Here is a 25356-nt window from a genome sequence, read left to right as displayed (position 1 = left end):
TCCGAAACGACTCAGCAGCTTCTTGATGTATGCGGTTTGATTCAACGAAATACAGTCATCAGTTCGTTTCACTTCAATGCCAAGGAAATAGCGAATGTTGCCCAATGACGTTACAGCGAAATGTTAGTTAAATCCTTTGATGATTCCGGAATACCCCTCCTCGGTCCGACAGGTCACAACGATGCCATCAACGTAAACAGCCAAATAAACTGTGTTCTCGCCTGTCCCACGGTAATAGAGAAAGGAATCGTTCTTTGATTGCTTAAATCCCATCTTCTTCAACGCAGCATAAAACGTGGTGTTCCAGACTCGAGCAGCCTGCTTCAAACCATACAGACTTTTGCGAAGGTTGAAGGTCTTGAAGTTCTCCGTGTAAGTAGGCTGTCTTGACATCGGCGTGTTTCAATAACAGCTTCCTTTGGGCAGCAACTGTAGCTAGAATCTTGAAGGTCCCGGCAGAAAGCTTCACTAAATTTCAAGTGTGGTTCTCCTTTTGAGATTTGAGTTCGTCCTCGATAGCTGCTATCCACATCTCGCTCTCAGGACCAGTTACCGCCTCTTCATACGTTCGCGGCTCGGATTGCTGCTAGTAGATGATGTTCAGCGACTCAGAGTATCGCGCTGGTGGTGTACCTTTGGTACTTCTTTCCGATCGCCGGGGCAGTGGTAAATCAGGAACTTCTTCGGTGCTGCTGAGAAACTCGATGCTGCTATCGCCTGACTCGGACTGCTCCTCCTCCTGAACGAGTGTAGATTCCGCTTCCGACAGGTCCTCTTCGAATTCGACTTGGGTTGGTATTTCATCTGGTGTTTCTGGATCGAATTCAAATTCAACAACTTCAGGATTGGTAGCCTCTTTCGTACGGTCATCCTCTTTGAGAAAACGAGCATCTCTGCTGATCACAACTTTGTCGGTATCAGGATCAATGAACTTGTACGCCTTATGATGGTCCGAGTATCCGATGAAAATCATCTTGATTGCTTTCGGCTCCAACTTGGTTCGTTTTTGATCCGGAACGTGAACATATGCTGAACTTCCAAATATCTGCAAGTGCTTCAAATCAGGAACCGTTCCATACCAATGTTCGTGCGGCGTTTTCTGAACTGACCTTGACGGAAGAACGTTCTGCAAATGAGCTGCTGTGTTTACTGCTTCCGCCCAATATCGGTATCCGAGCTTCGCATCAATTAGGAGACATCTGGCCATTTCCACGAGACTGCGATTTTTCCTACCGGCGACTCCATTCTGCTGCGGGGAATAGGCAGTAGTGTATTGCGGAGTAATCCCTTCTGCACGGTAGAATCTTCCGAGTGCCTTGGACTTGTATTCACCGCCCTGGTCCGATCGAATGATTGAAAGCTTCTTTCCAAAACGCGTTTGTACCATCCTGACGTACTGCATTATCTTGTCAACCGCTTCTGACTTCCGTTGCAAAAAATACACCACCGTGAATCTTGATCTGTCATCTATCATGGTCATAAAGTATCTTGATCCTCCAGGTGTGGGTGTCTTCATCGGACCACAAATATCCGTGTGAACCAGCTCCAGAATGCTCCGAGATGATCCTGTTGCTTCCTTGGGAAAAGGTAAACGAGCCATTGTTCCTTCTAGACAACACTCGCACGATTCCTCTACCGGACAATCTTCAATTTGTATTCCTGTGGCAAAATTGCTGTTGACCATTTGACGAATAGCGTTTGGATCTCGGTGTCCTAATTTCCTGTGCCAGTGATGCAGACATTCGTTGGTGTGGACTGCTGCTGCGGTTTCAGGTTATATCAGCTTGACGTAGTACAATCCTCCAGACTTCACGGCTGTAGCAGCAGACATCCCGTTGTGCGAAATTTCACAGTTGTTTCCGGCAAATACGACTTCAGCTCCTTTCTCGGTCAGCTTGCTAACAGAAACCAGGTTCGTTTCTAACTCTGGAACCAGCAGAACTTCCGACAGGTTTATTTTCTTCGGCATCCCATCCTTGGCTTCGCAAAACAATCGTCCGCTTCCTTTGGCTTTCACTTCTGCAACATTCTGCGAGAGTAACGGTTGTTCCGGAAAGCGGTGTCATCTCATCGAAAAAATCTTCGTTTCCACATAAGGAGTGTATCGAAAAGTAGTTGAAAATGTTCAGAATGCTCTATCTCGAAGCTGGGTTGGTCTTTTCATTTCGGTTCTTCTATGAAATCTTCGCAATATAGTTAAGTTTAGAATACCTTGGAAAAATTTGGAAAAAGTTTACTATTATTGAAAATATGGTTAAATGAATACACCTCACAAAATAAAAATCTGCACAAAATGCAATTTTGTTAAAGTTTTTCAACATTTCAAAAATCTGTAGCGAGTAAAATTTGTACGATAAAAAATCTGGAAAATATTGATGCTTGTTAACAGTTATGTACACATAACATATCATGCAACACCGACTTTTAAAATTCATATTTTCGATAGAAAAATCTCCTATATCTACAAAATGGTCCACTCCAAAAAACGTCTAATTTTTTGTCAAACTTTGAAGTTCTGCTTTTAATATCTTAAATGGTTATACAATTCTATTTTTTGCTCTAACTTACTCGTCCATAAATTAAAAAACATACCCTATTTAAAAAAATGCGAATTTTTCATTTAATGTATTTTTTATTTGCGTAAACATGATTTGGAGGAGCATTGAAAAAAGGGGTTCCTCAAAAATGGGCTTTTTTTTATTTTAAAGAATTGCGTTTAAATGCAGTTGAGATTTTTCTTGAAAAAAATAATTTGCCTATATCATGAGGGTACTGGAGCTTATTATGTTTGCACAAAAAAGTTAACAATTTTCGAACATTATCGAACTTTTTTCGCAATTTCAATTTTTTAGAAGGTGTGCAAAAATTTAAAAACATGCGTTCAGTAATCTAGGTTAAACCCCAAGTTAAAAGAACATTTTTAGAAAATCATAAAAACCATTTCTTTTTTAAAGGATTTATGCAGTATCTCTAAGGGGCCATCCATATACCACGTGGACAGAAAATTCTTGGTTTTTGACCCCCTCCCCCCTCCCCGTGGACAAGCGTGGACTTTTCATTGACCCCTACCACCCTCCCCCAATGTCCACGTGGACATCCAACAAGTTTTTTTTTTCATATTTCTGAAATAAATGAAAAAAGTGACTTTAAAAAGTTTTTTTTAATATTGTTTTTTTTCTTCGTAAACAATGTCTTAAATATATTGAAAACGTTATAAAATACAAATATTCTATAGCATTACATATAATACAAACAAGTAGCACAAAATAGGTACCCACAAGTTTTCAATATTGTTTTTAATTCAGCTTAATGTTTGTGAGAGTGTGGGTTCGATTCTTACTCCAGTTGGTGAAAATTTTTCGTAAAACGGAAAATTCTTCATTGGGTGTTTTTCGTGTAATGTCCATCGCCTAATGTTAGTGATTGTTCAATGTTTAGTACAGCCTCTGGTTGAAGACGGTGTTTTTTTTAGAATGTTTGTTAAATCTATGATTGTCTGATTGTTTTGTTGAGATAAGATTATTTTAAATCTTAGATTTTTGTTGAGACAAGGTTATATTTCTTAGATTCTCACAAAAAACAAGATTGACAGTTACTAAATTGTATTGCTGAGGTTTAGACTTTAATATCCATTAGAAACATCTTAAATTTTGAAGGAACCTACAAACAAAGTTTTTTAGGTAATTGCAGGCCTACATGTATTTTGGAAATTAGATATGAAACTTCGAAAAATACATACAGAACTTCAATGAAAATTTTCTGACTGAAACACGAACATTTGCTTTCCATTTTAAATCTCCAGAATATTCCTCGATGAAGAAAACTAAGTAATTTAAAATTGTGATAATTAAAAACAAATTAGTCTGTGAATCAATACCATGATTTTTTTTTTTCTTGAAGAAGTAACTTGCAACTAAAAGACAATGTATAATAAAATAAAATGTTTGAAAGAACTGTTGAAGAGAATCTCATCAATAATGCGGCATAATTTGTTTCGTTTGTGGATTCTTGTTTCCTAATTTATATGTCAATGTTGTCCACGTGGACATTTGACGAACCCCCACCCCCCTCTCCGTGGACAAGCGTGGACTTTTCGCTAACCCCCTCCCCCCTCCAAGCTGTCCACGTGGTATATGGACGGCCCCAATTACTTAAAAGTTGTATTAAACTATTTTTGAGGCTATTTTAAACATTTTCAACTACTTTACGATACACTCCTTATATGACTTCACGCACCAAAATCGACTATCCATCCGTTGGGCCTGAACGTCTTCTTCGATCCGGTTGCAAAAGCGAATTCAGCGCAGTTGCTTTCTTCCTTCACAACACGAGCCTTTGGTTTGAACGGTTTGCGATCCTTGGCAGGGTGCACTTCTCTCTTCTGGTTCAGTTGTCGGCCATCTTGTTTCTTGTGTCCCGGTTTGTGGCAGTGATGGCACACCACCTGCCTCGATCCGGAATGTACTTTCAGCAATGACTCACCTCGATCGTTGTCTCGTCGCTTCAGGGCTTCATCGATTAACTTTCCGCGAATCAGTTCCATCGTCAGTTCGGTGTCGGGGCGATTCTCCAATGCAATTCCCAAATTGTCGTAGGACTCCGGCATGCTTCGTAACACCATCAGCATCGTTATCTTCGGCGGCAACTCGTACCCGGCGTTTGCAATCCTTTCGAACAGGTCTTCCATCTCCATCAGGTGTAGTTCCAGGCCGTCGCCATCCGTGTACTACATGTTGATCACCCGGCGCAGCATTGCCAGAACTGAAGTGATGCTTGATTTTTGATGGTGATTGACCAAAGCTTCCCAAGTTTGCTTCGCGGTTGTGCATTTCTGGATCAATCTTCGCTGGGTCGTTCCGACTAGTAGAGCAATGGTAGCCCGCGTCTTCTGGTCACCTTTCTTCCAGGCATCAGTTAGCGGAATCGGGGCTATTTTCTAACCATTATCGACGATTTTACGAGGTTCTGCATGCTGCACTTGCTAAAAAAGAAGTCAGAAGAACCGGACAAGACCATCGAGCTCGTGGAGGCGACCAAAACTCAATTCTCTATTATCCTTCAGAAGTTTTCCAGGAATTCTTCCAGAACATTCGGAAATTTCTCCAGTGATTTCCTAGGGAATATCATCCGAATTTCATTCAGAAATTCTTCCAGGGAAAGATGTTTCTGGGAAACTCACGAGGTATTCCGGGAAGCCTTCCCAGTCTTCCCCCTTCCCTTTCCCAGTCTTGTAGAAATTCCAAGAAAATTCTTGGTAGATTATCTTGAGAAATTCCAGGAAAAAAAAACTTTTGGAATAGGTTACTCTTTGTAGGGATTATGAGGAATTATATTTATATATATATATATATATATATATATATATATATATATATATATATATATATATATATATATATATATATATATATATATATATATATATATATATATATATATATATATATATATATATATATATATATATATATATATATATATATATATATATATATATATATATATACATGTTTATATATATATAAGATTTGATATTTGTTGCTGTTCAGGAAACTACAAGAGAAAATAAATTCAGCTGTTGAGATGTGAATTGTAAAGAACGCCGGCGTAGGAAAAGTTCAATCGTAATAGGCATTCACTCAGATTCAAAATGATAATGTCAATTTGTTGGTTTGTTTTGGGAAGAATAAATTTATATAATTGAAATGAAAATTCAATTATTTGTGGTTTTGTGTGGGAAACCGACCAAAAAGAACATCAGGTCACTACACTCTTGAGAAGCTTCTCAATGAACTCCTAATGAAACCCTACTATAGGAATTGTGAAATAAATTCCTTTGATTATAGGAATTCTTGTTCGCTTACCATTGACTTCATGAGATCCGTGTAGTCTCTAGCAACGAGTTAATTTTCGCTACATTTCCAACACCGTTCGATCATTCTGGCCCTTGAAGTTCTACGTCTAGTGACCTAATTTCATGCCTAATTTCATGTACCTGCACCTGAAGTATACTTCATCTTTTTGAACAACCCAGACTTTTGGACCTCTGAAATGTGTACAGTCACGAATTGCTGCCGTAACTTGAGGATAATGTGTTCTATTCTGCTATATATGTAATCAGAAGTCGTAAAATAAACAAAAATCAGTCATCTTCTTGCATCTGGAAATTACCATCAGGGTACCAGATTCCGCTCATCTAAGGCCAGTTTCGTAGAAAAACATCATCTATTGAATGATTGTTAAGCCGATTTGAAATATTTTTGCATTTTATGTTAGTTCAATCTAAGCACAATCAGATACAAATCAAGACTAAAGTAGAACTTTTTATAAACATATGATTTTATTACAGTTGGTGTGAGACCAAAGTGGTCCTAATTCCGCTAACGAACAAATTTTTGTCACCTTTTAAGTAGACTTTTCCGAAAAATTGTATTCTTTTTGCAATTCTATGTTTTAACAATTAGTTTTTCCTGTTTAGTGTAAGCATATAACAGTGATTAAATACACGGTGTACTAAAACTGGCAGATTTTACGATTTTCACGCACTTTATTGCGTGAGCGGTTATTGGAACACATAAAATTAACTACAGCTTTTTTGGGCCCAATAGCCGCTCAAAAATTTTCATTGTTTTGTTCATAAAATTTATGTGTTTCGGTAAATATTGCATAAAATGGCTGTGCTCTCAGCTAATTCACATTGTCCAAGAATATCCGCGCCAAAAAGAGTGTATTTATGCGTGTAAACTTGATTTTTACAACAATGAGCGGCTATTGGGTCATGAGCGGCTACTAGTACACTGACGGTATTATGGTTGGTTATCCTCATTTCGTGTATTTGTCTAAACCCATAACTTATGGTTCTGAAACCGATTCTACTAGAAACTAGAGAAAACCCAATCTAACAACAGTCAATATTCCCCGAATACCTTTGATTCACCATCCTGATGAATATTCTAGTTTGGGAAAACTTCCTTACCCCCTAAAAGACAAAAGAGACGTGCTTCGCTATCCGTAATACGCACCGACAAGAACAAACAACCGAGCAAAGAATATGATTAATCGAAAAATAGTCCCTAACATATATAATACGAAATAACAACGAGTCTCATTTCGAACGTCTACTATAATACATTCACACACACATATATATAAAGCTTACATATCTGCGCTTTCAATTTACCGTGCCCCTTCCTAAAGCTTCAAGGAATTAGGATTACCTCTCCCCGCGAGAATTCAGTTGTCCTTCGGTGGTAAGCAGACGGCCCAACCGAGCACCCGGCGGTCGAACCCGCACGAGAACAGATTGCACACCGACGAGCTGGTGTCCTCGGTCCAGGCCACCGACGACACCATCCGGCGGTGGCCCTGCCGGCTCGTTCGAGGCAACCGAGCGATCCGCTGCCCATTCAGATCGAACAACCGGATGTGGCGATTGTCGTGCGGTATGGCAATCACTCCCCCTGCCGACACGGCCAACCGATTGACGGCCGAATCCGTCCGGATGGTGGTCAGAGCCGAGCGCATGTTGCGCAGCTCCCACACCTTGACCGAACGGTCATCGGACCCGGAGACCACTTTGTCGTCGCGGGTGAATACGGTGGATGTTACGCTCCTGTGGGAAAACATTGGAAGATCAGTAAGAAATCAAACACACTTTCATTTATCTAACTTACTCTGTGTGTCCCTGGAACACCGACACGGCCGGTATCGGATCCCGGAAATCCCATAAACGGAAGGTCGAGTCCCGCGAAGCCGTCACCACCAAGCGCTGACTTTGATGAGCCGAAGCATGCGTCAGTTCGTGATCGTGACCACATAATGGCTGAAGCGGTTCCCGCGTCTCCACATCCCACAGAATAGCGGTCCGATCCCAGCTGGCCGTTATCAATTGATCCCCTCCAGGAAGCCAATCGGCTGCCACAACGACCGATGTATGCCCTCCGGGCCCAGAAAACTCGCAAATCGGTGTCCGCAGGACATCGATCCGCTCCTTCTCCTCGTACGGTTCCTCCTCATCGTCCAGCTCCTCCTCCGACGAGTGCCCCTTCCTCGAGGGAATCTCCCAGTTGACAGCCGCCTGCCAGATATGTGCCGTGGCGTCCCCACTTCCGGTAAGTACCAAATCGCGAGTCTGATGAAACTTGATCGAGTTAACCGATCCACTATGGCCCTGATACTGCAGCAGGCACCGACCCGTGTCGATCCCCCAGATGCACGCACTGTGGTCGGCCGAAGCCGTTCCGATGATCGGTTGACCGGCCTTGGTGCTGACCTGCCATACCCCATCCTTATGGCCGCAGAACTCCCTCACCAACGAACTAACCACCGATTGGGCCTTGAAGCTGGACACAATCCGACTGGTTTGCGCCCGGATCTTGTGACTGGCTTTGACCTTGCTGCCGGCACTGCCAAGCTTGGATTTGAAGCTCTTGGTCACCGAGCCATCCGCTTCGTACGAGTCCTGGAGGGGGAGCAAACGGTCACCGATCGTGGAGTCACGCGGCGTTCCGGCAACGGTGTCCAGCTTTTCCTGCACTGTAAATGGGAAAAAATAATGAAGAGAACATTAAACGTTTTTAACGCAATTCAACAATTAAACTAATAGCGTTTACAGGGTTGTTACGAGAGACGAGGAAAAAAATCCGCGCCACATCCACGCGATGCCGGATCATAACGTCCGAGGCCATACTGCCCCGGTCGTTAAGTCACTTTTTTTGTGAAATAACGTCCAAAAGATTGGATGTGTTATAATATCCTATGTGCCTTCTTTCCTTGGACTTCGTGGCGTATCTGCATGTTCAGACTTTATGCCTCGAAAAAATGCGTCATAAAGTCCTGGGATATTAATGGCCTCGGACGTTATGATACTGCGCCGATCAACGTATATATTAAAAATTAAATTTGAGCAGTCTACAATAGTGTATGGAGAAAAGGCACTTTCAATGGACTATTTGAGTACTGGGTGGAAACTGAACTTTTGCTTCGTAAATTAACGCAGCTCATGTTAAATATTCTAAGCTTTCAGCAATTTGAAAACCAAAAGCTAGACTTTACATATACTGGCGTGAGTGAGAAATGGACAAATTGAGGTGAAATTTGCGAAAAAGTTACTCGTCCTCTCGGTGAGACTCGAACTCACGACTCCTACTAGGAGTAGGAGTCGTGAGTTCGAGTCTCACCGAGAGGACGAGTAACTTTTTCGCAAATTTCACCTCAATTTGTCCATTTCTCACTCACGCCAGTATATGTAAAGTCTAGCTTTTGGAATAAAGTAAAACTTCCATTCGGCTGGTTAAGCCGCAAAAATCGATAATTAATTAATTTAATTTGAAAACGTTTTGCCAAAACTTTATTTCATGTTTTTTTTTTCAACAATATTTCTTCAAGATTTTTTAGCAAAATCGGTGTATCAATCTACAGAGGGTTCTTGGAGTAATCTTTGAGAACCCGTCATCCAGGAAAATATACCATAAGATTCGTGAAGAAATTTCTTACAAAGAAACAATTGGAAAAATTAAAAAAAAAACTACTAAATTCATGAAGGTATTTCTAAAACACCCTTGTTCCCGTAACGTGGGTAGATCACCTTAGAACGGTGCGTTACGGTGTAAGATCTACCACACTGCATCAAATTTTAATCTTGCTATTTTCCTGCCTTAAGTGGTATCATTTCAGATTATAATTTGATGTATTTTTCGTTATGCTCTCGTTTTATTTTATGTTTTGTTTTTAACTGCTAATAAAACTTTTATGCAATTCAGTATCATAATTTATATTTTATGTAACTCATTTTGGTATTATAATGGCCACTTTTTTCGAACCGGTTCATTATGCAACTGCAATGAGTTGCATTATGAAAAATAGTTGTATAATGTTCATAATGCAACTCATTTGAGTTGCATTATGAACATTATGCAACTCAAATGAGTTGCATTATGAAAAAAATCATTGCATAAAATTTTGTATGGAACTCGTTGCAAAACTCGATTTTTTCAGCACTCTTCGTATTTATCCAACTCGGCAAGCCTCGTTGGATAAATGTACGACTCGTGCTGAAAAAATCAACTTTTTGCAACTCGTTACATAAATAACTATTGTTTCAGGGGGATTCAGGTAATTTTACTGTATAATAACACCATTTTTAAAAAATAGTAACTGTAACGAGCGTATCACTTATATCTTATCCAGTATTTATTAATTAATCCTTTATTCTCTTTTCAGGAAAACTTATCATTATAGCCGGCGCATTAATCATTTTTTTAGCAAATCACCGTACACATCATCATATTGATAGATGCGTAAATGTTCAAATATCTATAGCGTTATCTGGAAGCGTTTGGTACGGGAGGTCCACGCTTCCATCTTTCCCCTCGATTTCAAGGTGTAAAATGTTTTCAAATATTGATTATGTTGAAATCGTTTTATCCCTTGAAATCTTCTCTGCGGTACATGCTGCGCAGTTGGCCTGGCCGTTAGACAAGAAAAATGATAGACTTGAAAAGTCTTCATTTTCCAGGATGCATTCAAGTAATGGCTGCGTTAGTGTGAGATTAGATTAGATTAGATTAGAAGGTATTTCTAAAACACCCTTGAAAAAACCTGAACAAAACGGGAAGAATTTCTGAAGTTTTTCAATACAGGACCTGATAAAAACTTTTTCGAATAATTTTTAACCTTCCGTAACTCGCGCGGTTGACTACCTGCGTCAGCACCGCGCTAATGATGAGTACAAAAAGCGAGATTTTTTCAACGTGTTGTACAAAATACAACAGCGCGATCGCTCGAGGGTTAAAATGTGTAATGAGCATGAATTTGAATAGGATGTTGTGAAGGTTATTCTTGGAATTAACTTTGAGAATTTTTTTAATAATGTCTGGAGAATCCTAGTGAAACATTCTAGAAAGAAACTTTAGATAAGTATTCTCCAGGGAGAATACTTTAGGGCCCATCCATGACCTATGTCGACTCTAGGGGAGTTGGAGCCTTCGCTTCATGCTTGTTTCGAAAATTTTGTATGGGCAAAGTCTGAGAGGGGGGGGGGGGGGGGGGGTGTTCTGAAATGGCTAAAAATTAAATGAGTCTACGTAGCTTATGGATTCGCCTTAAGGATATGCTGAAGTAATGCCAGAAAGATGTCTGTAAAGAACAGAAAATACCTTCCTCCGCAGTTACTACAACTAAAAAATCCCTACAGCAATCATTGGAGGAAACTATGAGAAAATTCCTGAAAGACATCGTTACTTTTTTTTAATTTTCTTGGTGGGTTGAAATTTCTTTAGGACTTTTTTCTAGGATTTTTCCAGGAGTTTCTCCAGTTGTTTTTTTTATCCACGAATACCTCCAGAGATGCCCCAGGGTTTTTCTTCAAAGCATAGAGAAACAGACGTCACACTATCATTGCTTCCCATCGATCACCTTTTTAACGGTTTATTCAAATATTCAGTAGTAGGTCGATCTAAAAATCGCGGCGCTGGTATCGTTTTTGCTCCAGTTTGACGTTTGCTCACTACCGCCATCTAGTGGCGGTCCGTCCAAACACAGTACGTTTAGCATTGGGCGACGTTTTTGTGACGATGTTTTTTAATGAAATTTGTTCTAAGTGTTACATTGAGTCCAAAGTTTTCACTATTAATTTTCACAGGGATATGCACTTTTATACATGGTGCTTCGACAAATTTTCCTAAAATTCTCTCAAGGTTGATGGTCTTAGCCTGACAAAGGAACAAAAAAAAATGTTCTAAGGATTTTTACTAGAAATGCCTTGTAGCATGGTCACTTTTTTGTAAATATTATTTTAGGATTTATTCAATATATAATAGAAAATGTATATAAAAGGTACATAAATTGTATAAAATTAAATATTTTTCATGTTTCTTCAATGTTAATTTATTATTCGTGTTAATTTATTTTTCATTCAAATGAATGTTTTCAGTGTCAAATGTACTAAATTCCAAAGTTCACTATAAATGTTTTGCGATATTCAATGTCACCATTCGAAATGACATGCACTTCAAAACCGCATACAACTTGCATGCAAGTCGCCTTCACAAGTCTAATACATGTAAATAAAATTCCTGCCGTTCTAGAATAGCATTCTACTTAACCAAGCCGTCCGTCGACCGCCACGCCGTCGCTTCTTCTTTGCCGGCGGCATTCATCAGCAGCTAAAAGGGTACCGTGAGTAGACAAAAACTTATTAACCATGCGCATGTGTTGAAACCTCCACACAACTAACCGAGCTCGGAGAAGAATCGTTTCGATAAACGTCGATTGAACCAGATTAGGATAATAACAAATTTAAACCGCACACACGTAGGGAAAGCTAGGAAGTAGAAGAAGATGAAATAGCATGGAAAGGAACATGAATAAAACCTAGGTTATCAAATTTTGAATAAATGTTTCGTTAGTTTTTCGTTACCTTCAAACATGCTGTATTTTTGTGAAATGTTAGTGCTTTCCCTGTAACAGTTTTTTGGTCTTCGAGATTTCTCACGTTCGCGTCGTTCTACCTGTTTTTTGTTAATCTTTTTGTACGCCAGGATAGACTGCCTGGGAAATCAGTCTCTCCACTCACGTGTCCGAAGCTAACAGGGAAATTTGAATTGGTGAGTTCTTCCAATGATGATACTCGTGAGTGGTGTCTTTGTGAGTTGGTAGAACGACGGTTAGTATCAACCATGTTTTGAGAATCGCTTAAGGCGACCTCTATAAGTGAGATATCTCGATTAGCCGTACTTTTGAGTTTTCTGTATCGTCCCTAAATCGCTATTTGGTCTCTTATAAAACAAACCCGCCCTGAGGTTGGGTTTCTTGCCGGGCAAACATAACTCGACAGACGGTCCTCTTCGGAGGTGGCGCTTAAGCCGTCTGTTTTCGGAGCCAGGGAACGAAGCAGAAGACGGGAAAACTATTAGCCGCAATTTGCGTGCTACAGCCTCTAGAACTATGTGATGAGCCACTCTGAAAATTCCAACGTTAAATCATTCTTACGGGAATTCTCCTAGGTAGTGGCTCGTAGTTACGCGCATGATCATATCCGTATTGGAAATTTTGGAGAAAATTGTTGCAGAATTTTCCAAAGTAATATTTTGTGGAGTTTCATCCAATTTTATAAGGGACTCTAGTAATTCAGAAGGGCTTTACCTGACAATTCACCTTAAAATTCTTATAGTTTTGTCAGAAGCTTTCAAGAATTTTCTTTAGTAATTTGTTTTGATATTTCCACAGGATTTTTATAGAAAAATGTCAAGCATTACGAAACAAATCACTTGAGATTTTTCAAGAAGAAATCAATAACCCAAAAAAATTAAAAAAAGATAAAAGTTCACAAAGATGTTAGAAATAATATCAGAAGAGAACTTTGGAGAAATTTCGGGGATGCCCCCTCAAGAAGACCCTTGATGATTTCCTGGATTTTGTTATTGAATTTCTAAGAAGTATTCGGTATAGAGCTCGAAGCTTAGTCCATTCCTGTAAATCCAATAGATATTAAATGCTATGTCAGATACTGTATTATATGTTATTATAGATAAAATTGAATTATCACCGAAATATATTGCCAAAGATCCAAAGGCTCAAGAATCCATATAAACGGGAATAAAAGTTATTTGAAGCACAAAAATGATTTAACCACAGACAAACAGACGTAACACTTTGATGATTCCCATCGTACATCGATTTAACGGTCTATTTTAAAATTTGATAGTTGGCGAACTGGCCATCTTTGGCGCTCGCATCGTTTTTGTTAGAGTTTGACGTTTGCCCACTACCGCCACCTAGTTGATGGTCGGCCAAACCCAGTCCTTTTAGCATTGGGCGAACATGTTGCCGTGACTATGATGTGAATCGAAAAATGTTCGAAGTGTTACGTCTGTTTGTCTGTGATTTAACCTTCAGTATTATCACATGTAAGATTCACAGAACAAAGTACGTAGGTACGTTCGTCTATCGCTGCTGGTATGTAGATAAAAAGAAGACAATCTCACACAACAAAACTATGATGGAAATCACAGTAAAATCATGTTCATCAACAAAATTTGTATGTCGGAACATCAAAACAAATTCCGCGCGAAGGCTGAATTCTAGAGGCAAATTCGCGAAAATCCGCGTTGTTGTAACAACCCTCCGGTTTATAATAACTGTAGGGTGGGGCGGGGCAAGATGGGTCACCAATCAGAAGTTGCTGGTCGATCACCATATAGAATGAACACTTAACAAAAACTTATTGTAGCGCGAGGTGCGAGTGCTGAGGGAGGTTCACAAAACTCTAAAATCAAAAATTAAATTCTAATAGAAAATGCTGAAACAATTTTTAAGAGAATACATGACAGGTTCCCGAAAAAATTTCTGTGACTAAATTTTCAATAGAATTTCTTGTTAAATTTCTTAAGAATCTTCAGCGGAAAACACGGGTAATTTTTTTGATCCATTTCTCTCCAAATTCTACTAAAATTTTCTCAAAGAATCTATGGATTTAATCAGGAGTTCACAATGGATTCATCCTCATTTCAGTAAGCCAATCTCTTAACTAAAAAAATCGAACTGAAATTCTTCAAAATAATCTGCTAGATTTCCAACAAAACAAAATCAACTGTTTTGGTTTTCTCCGATTTAAGTGAGTCGTATGCTGCCTAGTAAAATCAGACTCAAGAATTCCAAAAATACTTCTAAATTTTTCCGGTAATTTTTCTAAAGGAATTGCACAAAAATAGTAATAAGTTTTGGAGGCAAAATTTTAAATTTCATAAATAGCTGGACTTTTGCAGTATAATCACAACACATCGCATATATGTTGCCAGTAGACAGTAATTTGAATTTTTGTGATAAAAATCGAATCAAGAAAAGTTTTTCGCACTACTTTTTATTCTTGCTTCACTTTTTTTCGTAAAATGATTTTTTTTCTGGACCCCTGAAACGAACACCCCAGCAGACTTTAGTTAGCTTTCAAGTATTCCGTTCTATACATAATTACAACATGGAAAGGTTGCAGATTAATTTAAGACCAAGAAATAATCGAAGTTTGGAAAGAAATACATAGTTTGGTCAACAATATGAAATTGTGGTTGAAAAACCGAGCTTTCAAGAATACTTGTACAACAAATCATCATTGGCTGGCACCATTTATTCGGAAGCTCAGATATCTTTTCCACTGTTGCTTTATTTTTGTTTATATTCCTTGACCTGACCAAAAGCACAGACAAACAGACGTAACACTCTGATAATTCACATCGTACACCGATTTAACGGTCTTTTTCAAAATTTGATAGTTGGCCAACTGTCCAACCGTGGCGCTCGCATCGTTTTTGTTCGAATTTGACGTTTGCCCACTACCGCCACCTAGTTGATGGTCGGCCAAACTCAGTCCTTTTAGCATTGGGCGAACATGTTGCCGTGACTATGATTTGAATCGAAAAATGTTCGAAGTGTTACGTCTGTTTGTCTGTGCTAAAAGTATAACTAACAGGCCCACGTATAATTAATAAATTGCAATTACAATTACAATTGTGTATTGATTTGGGTTAATTTTTTTGTCTTGCTTAAGGAGGAGACTCCTTGCGTTTGTATGCAGAAAATTGTACCGCATTTTTCCAAAAAAACGTAATATCTCACACCAATTGAAAGATATTGAGCAACCATGAATTGAACCTAAAAAAATTCAAGAGATCTTTTATCACAAAATAATCTTGATTTTGACGAAAAGGTGGTAGAAACTTCTTGGCAAGCGATAAAAGGTATGGTATGTGGGGGCAAGATGGGTCAGGGGGCAAGATGGGTCAGTACCGTTTTCAATCGCACAATATAAGTTTTGAATTTTTCAATAATTTTCCCAGATGAACGACGGGGATACACAAAAAAGTGGTATATTGTTTTGAAAATTCTATACGTTCCTCGCACAGAAAAAAAATTAAATATTTTTTCGTTATACTCCTTATGCTATACATTCCATATAACTACGTGTATTGTGTAGACGGGGCAAGATGGGTCACCCTAATTTTTCGGTATGTTTGCATAGTTTTTGAAAATGTTTTATTTTTCATGGAAAGGCTATTCTGTGACCTACATTATCGAAGCGATGAGAGCACTGAAAATTTGAGAACATATTTTTTTTGAATTTTCCTTCAAAAAATATAGGTTTTCAAAGTCCGTTTATGGCTACCCGAACAAAAATCTTCTAGTTCTGAGAATAATCTACCGATATGTTTCAACACTTTCTTCATGTAATCTGTACGTCTATGAAGCTTAGATGTATAGAGAAAAACTAGAAGATATAGTATTTTTTGTTGGAGGAAAATCGAGTTTTCTTATAGCTGACCCATCTTGCCCCCGTTAAAATGAGGTGGGGCAAGATGGGTCAAATTTTGAAAATTGTTTGTCAAGACGCAGGTTTCAAACTTTATAACCTTTTTATACTCTTATATCATAGCTGACTAGTGTATCTGAGAGTCGTGGTAGAATACAGAGAAATGCGATTTATATTCAGAAAGTTATAGGGATCCATTTCTTAGGTGACCCATCCTGCCCCCACTTACCATACTGTGAGAAACTTTACACAAGCACTCAAGCGCAAAGCTCGAGACGCCGGATATAGTATAGTCACAGACAATTGTCTGTGGTATAGTCAAATCAACAATGCCTTGATGTTGATTTAAAGTAAATTAATGCTTTTTGATGAAGAATTGCTTTTGGTTTGGGAATAAGTTAGAATGCATTATTACTGCTTGATTTTCTTTGGCTAGATTTTGCTGTGCACCCTGCGCATACCTTATATGGTTTCGGCAAAATTAGGGGTGTCCATTTTGCCCTGAGTGTCCATTACGCCCCGATCTCCTCTACTGAACGGATTGCTTTAAGCCTGCTTTTCGCGATGAGAATGTTGAACGAAAAATTTGTTGTTTTAGGTGTGAAAACATTAAACAAAGTATTTTTTAAAGTCAACTATGCATTTATTTATAAAAAAAAAGTTTTCAAATTGATCAACTAGTTTTTAAGATATAGTGATCTCCGCAACGGCACTTTTTGTTTGCAGAAAAGGAAGAAGGCTGGACTTTAAACGCGTTTTTCTCAGTTTGCTGTTTTGGAACATGCGACACATCAGTTTATGTCAATTTACTTCCGAGATTGAAACAGTAATGACTGTAAAAAAGAACAAGGTTTCAGGAACATTCTTCTAAAAACCTTCCCCTTCAGAAAAAAGTCATCTGGCGAAATCCACGAAGCAAGGGGCTGTCCATTAATTACATAAGGGTTTATGGGGAGAGAAAGGTTTGGAAAATCTTACGCGCCATACAAAAAAAGTTTCATACAAAAAATCTTACAAGGGGGGGTGGGGGTGTCGAAAAATCGGAAAAATTGCCTTACGTAATAAATGGACAGCCCCCAAGCGTTAGGTTTCGTATCGGATTGTTGGAGGGTTAAGGTTCATAATCTTTAATATTGCCTGCAGGAACATCTTCTTCAATAATCGAAGGAAGGATTTCTTCAGGTGACAGTTCTTCTGATCTGATATGGAATAGAAATATTGAATTTTCCAAGCAACATGGTCAATAATAGTTGGTGACTTGCATCGACATCTTCGAAAAAAAGTTTTCAGATGACGGCCTTTCAATTGGTTGGTATGAGAGCATGAGCATGAGCATGAGATGACCGTACAATTCGTAGTTGCTACTCCGTTACTGACCAGAACAGTCAACATTGCACAGGGAACCAAATGGATGGGGCCTGGGTGTAGCTTTCCATCCTCAATGTGCAATTTTGAAGGTTCAAAACTTTATATTGTCAGTAACGGCGCCGGCCACGTCCTTACGGTCATCGGGGAAGGGAAGGAATGTTGGTGTGGCATCCGTTGCTACTAGAGACCGTGTGTACCTCCGCATCCCCACGGTTGTCACAGGAAGGAAGTTTGTTACAAAGGAAGGGAAGGGATAGAAAGTTCCATAGATCTGGATTCACATTGGTAAATGATGTGAGCTATGCAACCCTTGATATGGTTTAGTCTTCCGCCAGCCGGCTGTCGGAAGAATACAATAATTTTATTGTATGTTTGTGTATTAAATTTAATTGTATACCGACATAAACCACGCTTATGTCGGATCCACTCGTAATAACGCACGTTTTAAGCTTATCGTTTCTCAGTCAGAAAATAAACTGTATGCAACTCCGTTTAGTGTTACTGCCAATGCTGAAAAACCAAAACCCGCGCCGTAGCTTTACGAGTAAACTGGACAACTAAACAACTAGAATCGTTGCTTTTTAGTTTTATCTATGTTCTTGTATTACTTTTTTTCGCGTTCCCGTGTTAATAAGATTGGGGATAATAAAACCGTTGTACATATTTATTATCCGCGAATGTTCGCAACGCGTAATATAAGTTGAAGGTGTGATGAACAGAAATACATTATCGTAAATGTTCGAAAAAGATATCGAAATTATGGAACTCGGCACGAATAAATCGACGCGGAAAACGTGGTCTACTTGTCACTGTATCGTACGGTAATCTTGACCTTTCTAAAGAAAGAGATACTTCGCCGTTTTGATCGCTGATTGCCTGCTTGTAAATCTGAAATAGAAAAAAGTATTAAATTGTGATACGTTCTCCACTGTTATATTTTTGTAAATTGTTATTTATATATAGTTTAAATTTACCTCCATCCCTCTGAAACAAATAGTATATTAGCAATGAAAAATAAATAGAATAAAATAAATAAATAAATAAATAAATAGTGTAAAAAAGTACACCAAATCTTGATCCTGGAATGTTCCTGCATTTAAATAAACCAGGCTGGAAAATAGCAAGATCAAAACTTGAAATGGTAGATCTTTCACCGTAACGCACCATTCCAAGGTGATCTACCCACGTTACGGGTTTTTCAATTGGTTGGTATGAGAGCGGATAAACCTTTCTCTCAATGATGATGCTGGCCATTTTAAGAATGTGTCGAGTACCAGAAAGTACCTAGTTGCAATCGTCAATCGGGCCAGCATAATCCATGTGCACTCTTTTCCACGGCTTTAATAAAACAGGCTACGATTCCAAATCCGTTTTGTGAGGTTACTTGACAGCTCCATGTAGCTGCTGAAGAATGCGTTTCCGAAAACAAACTGGAATAACAACTCGATCATCTATCATGATACATCATCCTTGAATGATCTGAAGACTGTTCCGGCGAGTGAAAAACTGCTGGGCAGCTAGGTTGGGTCACCGATCTCCGTGGAATGTACGGGCCAACCTTCGTTAATGTGAAGCAGTATTAATTCAGAGCAGAATCTTTCGAGCTTTCAACAGCGTTTATTTCTGACGCCTCATGTAAACTTGATGTGGAACCACTGATAACAGCTTGAATATCGGCTTCCATTTGTATAGAAGCAATGACATATTCCTCATCCACTCGTTCATGGCATCTTGGAAACAGGTCAGCATGTCCGAACTCCTCAGTTTCCACTAATTGGATGTCGAAGTTGTACAGCATCAGTGTTAGAGTCCAACGTTGAAGACGGTTGGCGGGAATGCCTTTCTTGTTTCCAAAGACCTTGAGTAGCGGTTTGTGATCCATTTGCAAGATGAATTTCCGACCGAATAGCACCTTATGGGTGTCCAGCCATTTGACCGAATGCCGTTTGGCCGAATCGTGACCAAAAGAATTCAGAAGTTTGGATGTTCGAGGGTTCGACTGTTTGGATGTAACGATTGGTGGCAGCTATCCGTCCATTCCAACTTTACGTTCTTAATAATTGATGGTTCCAAGGTATGAACGAAACTGTGACACGCTCTTGGGAGCTGGCATCTGCGGAAAAGTACTTCGCTGGATCTGGTCGCAAACCGTCTTGATACATGATGTTGGGAATTCGGTTTGTGAGAAACCAACCCAAGCAACCACGCTGTTCAAGCCGTAATGCATGCATAAATACAGTGTATATAAAGTAAGCATTACTGTGTATGTACAATTTATTAAAGTTGAAGTAAAGTGGGGAAGGGCCCCTTTTTGGGGCCCTTTCCCACTTTAATTTAACTTTAATTGTACATACACAATAATGCTTGCTTTATATACACCGTATGTATGAATGCATTACGGCTTGAGCAGCTTGATTACCTGGGAAAGTGATATTTTATGCCTCAAATGAAATCTATATGCATTGATCCTTTCCAGAACATTGAACTCCTTTGAAGTAAACCCCACATTAGATAACGAATAAGCATCCATGGAACGCCCAATAATTAAAAGACGAATCACGGTCGCCATATGGCATTGATTAGCACCGATTTAGGGGTAGGCGGGGCATAATGAGCACCTTGTATTTTCACTGTAAATCTTCAAATTAACAAAACCAATTGCTTGATTGTAGCCAAATTATCTAAAATCCAATGAGTTAATGACAAAACATTAGTCAAAAATCCGTTTACCTTGGAAAATTAATCAAAATACGTAAAGTAGTCATGTACTGGGAAAATATTATAAGAATCAGGTGACCTAAAATTAGGTTTTGGGAATCGAAATCACAACTTAGTGGGCATCTATCGATTTTTTGATATTCCTTAGGCCAATGAAATGTATTTGTAACACTTTTCAACTATTTGTTTAATTATTTTGTTGAAAAAATATGCTTCAAAGGTTTGGTAGTAGGGTGGGGCAAAATGAGCAACTGGTGAAAAAATAATGAAAATGGTAAACATCTTCAACAAACAAATTTTAATTTTGGTTTTCTCTATTTTGATGCATATAGGGTCTTGTACCATTTGGGCAGGTGTACCTATTTTGGGCACTTGCAGCTATAACTATGTCAACTTCAAACCGATTGATTTGAATTTTTGTACAGAGTTAGATGCTGTACGTGCCTAACTCTATACAAAAATTCAAGTCAATCGGTTTGAAATTGACTTAGTTATAGCGGCAAGTGCCCAAAATAGGTACACCTGCCCAAATGGTACAAGACCCTAGTAAGGTTTTGTCTGTAACTTTCAATTTATTAGCTTGAGAATTTCAGTATCTGTATATTATCACCGTTTGAAAATTCCTCAATAGAAGACTCCTTGGAGCCCCTCAGTTCCCTACAAATTAAACCCCGTAATCGCTTCAAATTCTCATTCATTATTGCCGGTATGCTTTATCATTGACAAGAATAGTCAAACAGCATTTGATTGTGTACAAAACTGGTATTGATCATCCTGGCCCACCTAGGGTGCTCATTATGCCCCACCCCCAAAACGCAACTCGCGATTTTATACGTTTTAAAAAACATTTATAACTTTATTCGGAATTTCAACAATTAGCTATTGTCAGTTAAGGTTCAAATTTGGATTGAACGTTAAAATTGCACATTGGTTGCACTTAATTTAAACCCCTAAACATTATCAATGACGATCAACTGTGTGCATGCGACTCTGTCTCTATATAGCCAAGATGGCTAAGAATTTGCATACCCTTAGTTTGGCTGCATAACATGTTCTTTTAGAATATTCAAGGAAAAGCTTTTTGTACTATCATTAAGAAATGACAAGTAAGGTTTTACATTTTATATAACTCATTTCGGTATCATAATGGCCAATTTTTCCGAACTGGTTCATTATGCAACTGAAATGAGTTGCATAATGAAAAATAGTTGTATAATGTTCATAATGCAACTCATTTGAGTTGCATTATGAACATTATGCAACTCAAATGGTTTGTATTATGAAAAAAATCATTGCATAAAATTTTGTATGGAACTCGTTGCAAAACTCGATTTTTTCAGCACTCTTCGTATTTATCCAACTCGGCAAGCCTCGTTGGATAAATGTACGACTCGTACTGAAAAAATCAACTTTTTGCAACTCGTCACATAAATAACTATTAAAAATGGAAATCACCGAGAAAAAATCTCTTCCATTGTTCATTTTATGAAAAGTTTTTAGACAGTTGGCAAACAGGTATCATTTGTATTTGGTATTTGTATTTGTATTTATTCAGTTTAACGTTAGCCTATAGTTACAAACTTTTCATTAGGTCAAGGAAGCAGACATCACAAGTTATTACAAATTGATAGAAATTATTTAAGTACATATCTTGACAAATAACGTTCATTTTTGCCTTTCTCGTACACCAAGTGTACTGGAAAGGCTATATGTTCACTCCAAAATTGACTTTTTGATAGAAGGCCCGGATGGTCGAGCCATATATACCAATCGACTCAGCTCGACGAATTGAGGTGATGTTTGTGTGTGTGTATGTGTGTGTGTGTATGTGTGTGTGTATGTGTGTGTACAAAAATAAACTCACGTCACTTTTTGCCAGTAAACCTCAACCGATTTTAATGACCGATGGTTCATTCGACGCGGAATCTGGTCCCATTGTTTTCTATTGAAAATGGTTCGGATCGGTCCAGCCGTTCCGGAGTTATGGCCATTTAGGTGTTCCGAACCGGTACCCCTGGAAGGGGTCAGACATGAAAATGCAACAAACCCATGCATGCGACCCATCAAACCACGGCATATTCGATTATCTGATGAATGGTTAGCAGGAAAATAGTCTCAGACCATATCTGAACCGGTAGTGTTCCGGAACCGGTTCCGGGTGTCCCGCCGGAAGAGGCCAAATATAAAATTTACCATAACCCATTCATGCGACACGTCAAACAGCGGCATTTTCGGTAACCTGATGAACGATTAGCAGGAAAATAGTACCAGACCACCGGTACTGTTCCGGAACCGGTTCCGGATGTCCCGACGGAAGTGGCCAAATATAAAAGAGAACCAAACCCATGCATGCGACACATCAAACAGCGGCATTTTCGATAACCTGATGCACGGTTAGCAAGAAAACAGTTTCAGACCATATCTGAACCGGTAGTGTCCCGGAACCGGTTCCGGGGGTCCCGACGGAAGTGGCCAAATATAAAAGTGAACCAAACCCATGCATATGACACATCAGAGCGCCGCTTTTTTGATAACCTAATGAAAGGATGGCAAGCAACTAGTCTCCGACCATATCTGAACCGGTAGGGTTCCAGAACCGGTTCCGGATGTCTCACCGGAAGTGTCCAAATATAATAGTGAACCAAACCCATGCAAGCGACACATCAAACAGCGGCTTTTTTGATAACCCGATGAACGGTTAGCAAGAAAATAGTCTCAGGCAATACCTGAACCAGCCTTGTTCCGGAACCGTGTTGCACCGGAAATGGCCTTATATAAAAGAGAACCAATCCCATGCATGCGATACAACAAATAACGGCTTTTCCGAGAACCTGATGACTGGTTATCCAGGAAGTAGGCTAAGACCACATTATGAACTGCCGGTAGTGCCGGAACCAGTTCCGAGTATCCCTCCGAAAACGGCCAAATATTAAATTGAACCAAATCTACCCATGCGACACAGCAATGCGTGACTTTTTTTAGTAATTGAACTTTACATGTTTTTGACCTTGCTTGCCTTAAACTGGCTATAACTTGAAAATGGTCAAACTTGCCGCAGCTTTTTAACCCTCATTCGAAAGATTAATAAATTTCCTACCAAAAAGATTCTTGAATGTATTGGTTTAGTTAAATAACTTTGTTTTCTAGAGCAAATAAGTTCGGAAGGAGTGTTTTTTTATTCGCTTTCTTTAAATTATCTTTGAAAAAATGCCAAATAAAATTGAATTTTCTCTTAGATCTTTTTTTGCACACTGGAGCCACTGGAGCTAGCGCCCGTTGGTATCACGTTTTGCACCACGAACACAGTCTTGATCAACTGTACGTATGAAATAAAAGGACAACGCCGCCGATACGCGGTGCAAGAAAATGAAGGTTTGCACTCACGAACCTATAACACCCTCATTAGAAACTATCGGTAGTGTCCGGAACCGGTTTTGGGTGTCCGGATTTTTAGCCCTAGGCTAGTTCATCTCGGGACCCACGCTTTACTTCCCTTCCGAAGGAAGAACTCACTTTTTGTGAGTTTGTCGGGAGTGGGATTCGATCCCAGGTCCTCCGCGTGATCAAAACCAATGTTAGCGATAAATCAAATCGTGGCTTTTTTATAGCCTGGTAAACGTTGGGTAAGTTTAAAAGTGAAATAATGAGCAGTTTACATATGCAAGAGAACAAAATCGTGACCAAAGTAATCTAATTAAATCACACAATTTTAAATTCCTGCGGTGTTAATATAAAGTAGGATGGATCAATGTGTTATGGGAAAATTGTAATTTGATGCATCTAAAATTAATGTGTACATTTTGGGTTCATAAGGAGGTCATGAATCGTACATGAATCGTATTAAGCGTATAAGTGTTCCGAGCATCAGCTGTCGACGTAAAGATCATGACTACATATTCTTCGAGAAAGGCACTATCACCACTAGGTGGATTAATCTGGGTTTTTTTTTTATTAATTTCCAAAAATCTTTGAAAATTGCAATAACTACCAGTCTTACGTTATAAAACAAAATTGTATATAACAATCTTCTAGGAAGTCACAGCTTCCAGTCTGCAACATGCTATACTTTCTTGGAAACTAATAAAAGTGCAATTACAATTGCATAATGTTCCGCTACCAGCCCTGCGATTCCCCCGTAAAATCAAAATACTTACAGCTCAAGTTCTCCGCATGCAGCAAGTCGAACTCCCTCTCGATCTGAGCAAACAGATGGTGCAACCGCACCCGGAACGATTCCTCCTGGTGGCTTCCAGTGGCCGAAGGCGGTCCAATCATATCATCCGCCAGACTGGACAGCTTAAGAGATTTCTTTGCCGACAATTGCTTCCCACCGGAACCAGCACCAACAACGCCTACGCCCACCGAAGCTCCGGTGACACTCGTAGCCGAACCGACCGGACCCGGTCCCACCCCACCGCACACACATGCCCCCGACGACGAGGAAATCTGCTTCCCTCTGTCGGAACCTCCCCCACCACCCACTACGCTGCTGTCCAGTGGCATCGTCGTCCTTGACTGCTAGCACACGCACTTGCACTTCTTCCACTACTGATGGCGCTGTGTGTTGACACTCGTGCACTGATGCTTATTATGCAAGCTCTAATGTCGGTGTCCTCCACAAGCTGGTGGCAAGTCTATCAAGCAGCAGCCACTACTGGGGTAGGTAATATTCCACTCTTCTTCCACTTCAGCCAGGGGCGGAAAAAAATTACTTAATCCAGTCGGCCAACATCTTTTTTTCTTCTCGCTCGATTCCACCGCCCACTGAACAATGTCGTCGACAAGATTTAACAGCCACTTGCACCACAAAAAGTTTCTTCCGATTGGTTTAGCCACGAAAAATCACTGTTTTGGAATGTCGAAATCGTTTTTATGATCTCGTCGAGATGTTGCGAAGATCTTTTTTTCTGCGTTCTTTCGACTCGTCTCTTTTGCACTTCGCTTCGTGACGACGACGTTTTGTGCTGACG

At 39.4% G+C, this 25356-nt stretch overlaps 1 protein-coding gene across 1 annotated transcript; it reads right to left on the bottom strand.

Moving 5' to 3' along the window:
* Positions 1–7103: 7103 nt before the first annotated feature.
* LOC109432069 (WD repeat-containing protein 37) lies at positions 7104–25329 on the bottom strand. Its single transcript, XM_019708370.3, has 3 exons — positions 24541–25329; positions 7674–8535; positions 7104–7612 (listed from the first exon to the last, which is right to left on the bottom strand). Exons 1-3 carry the CDS (start codon positions 24887–24889, stop codon positions 7234–7236), a joined length of 1590 nt encoding a protein of 529 aa, XP_019563915.3. The 5' UTR covers positions 24890–25329; the 3' UTR covers positions 7104–7233.
* Positions 25330–25356: the final 27 nt, after the last annotated feature.

The sequence above is a fragment of the Aedes albopictus genome, chromosome 1 (assembly GCF_035046485.1).
Source record: "Aedes albopictus strain Foshan chromosome 1, AalbF5, whole genome shotgun sequence".
NCBI classification, from domain to species: domain Eukaryota; kingdom Metazoa; phylum Arthropoda; class Insecta; order Diptera; family Culicidae; genus Aedes; species Aedes albopictus.
Note: the sequence above shows the minus strand (reverse complement) of the source record. Positions and strands in the feature narration are given on the sequence as shown.

Bases quoted from the DNA above. Each gene is read 5' to 3' on its own strand.
- LOC109432069 (XM_019708370.3), bottom strand. From the start codon at position 24,889: ATGCCACTGGACAGCAGCGTAGTGGGTGGTGGGGGAGGTTCCGACAGA. The intron at 8,536-24,540 runs GTAAGTATTTTG...TCCCATTTACAG, and splicing joins GCATGCGGAGAACTTGAGCT to TGCAGGAAAAGCTGGACACC. The intron at 7,613-7,673 runs GTAAGTTAGATA...GTTTTCCCACAG, and splicing joins GTGTTCCAGGGACACACAGA to GAGCGTAACATCCACCGTAT.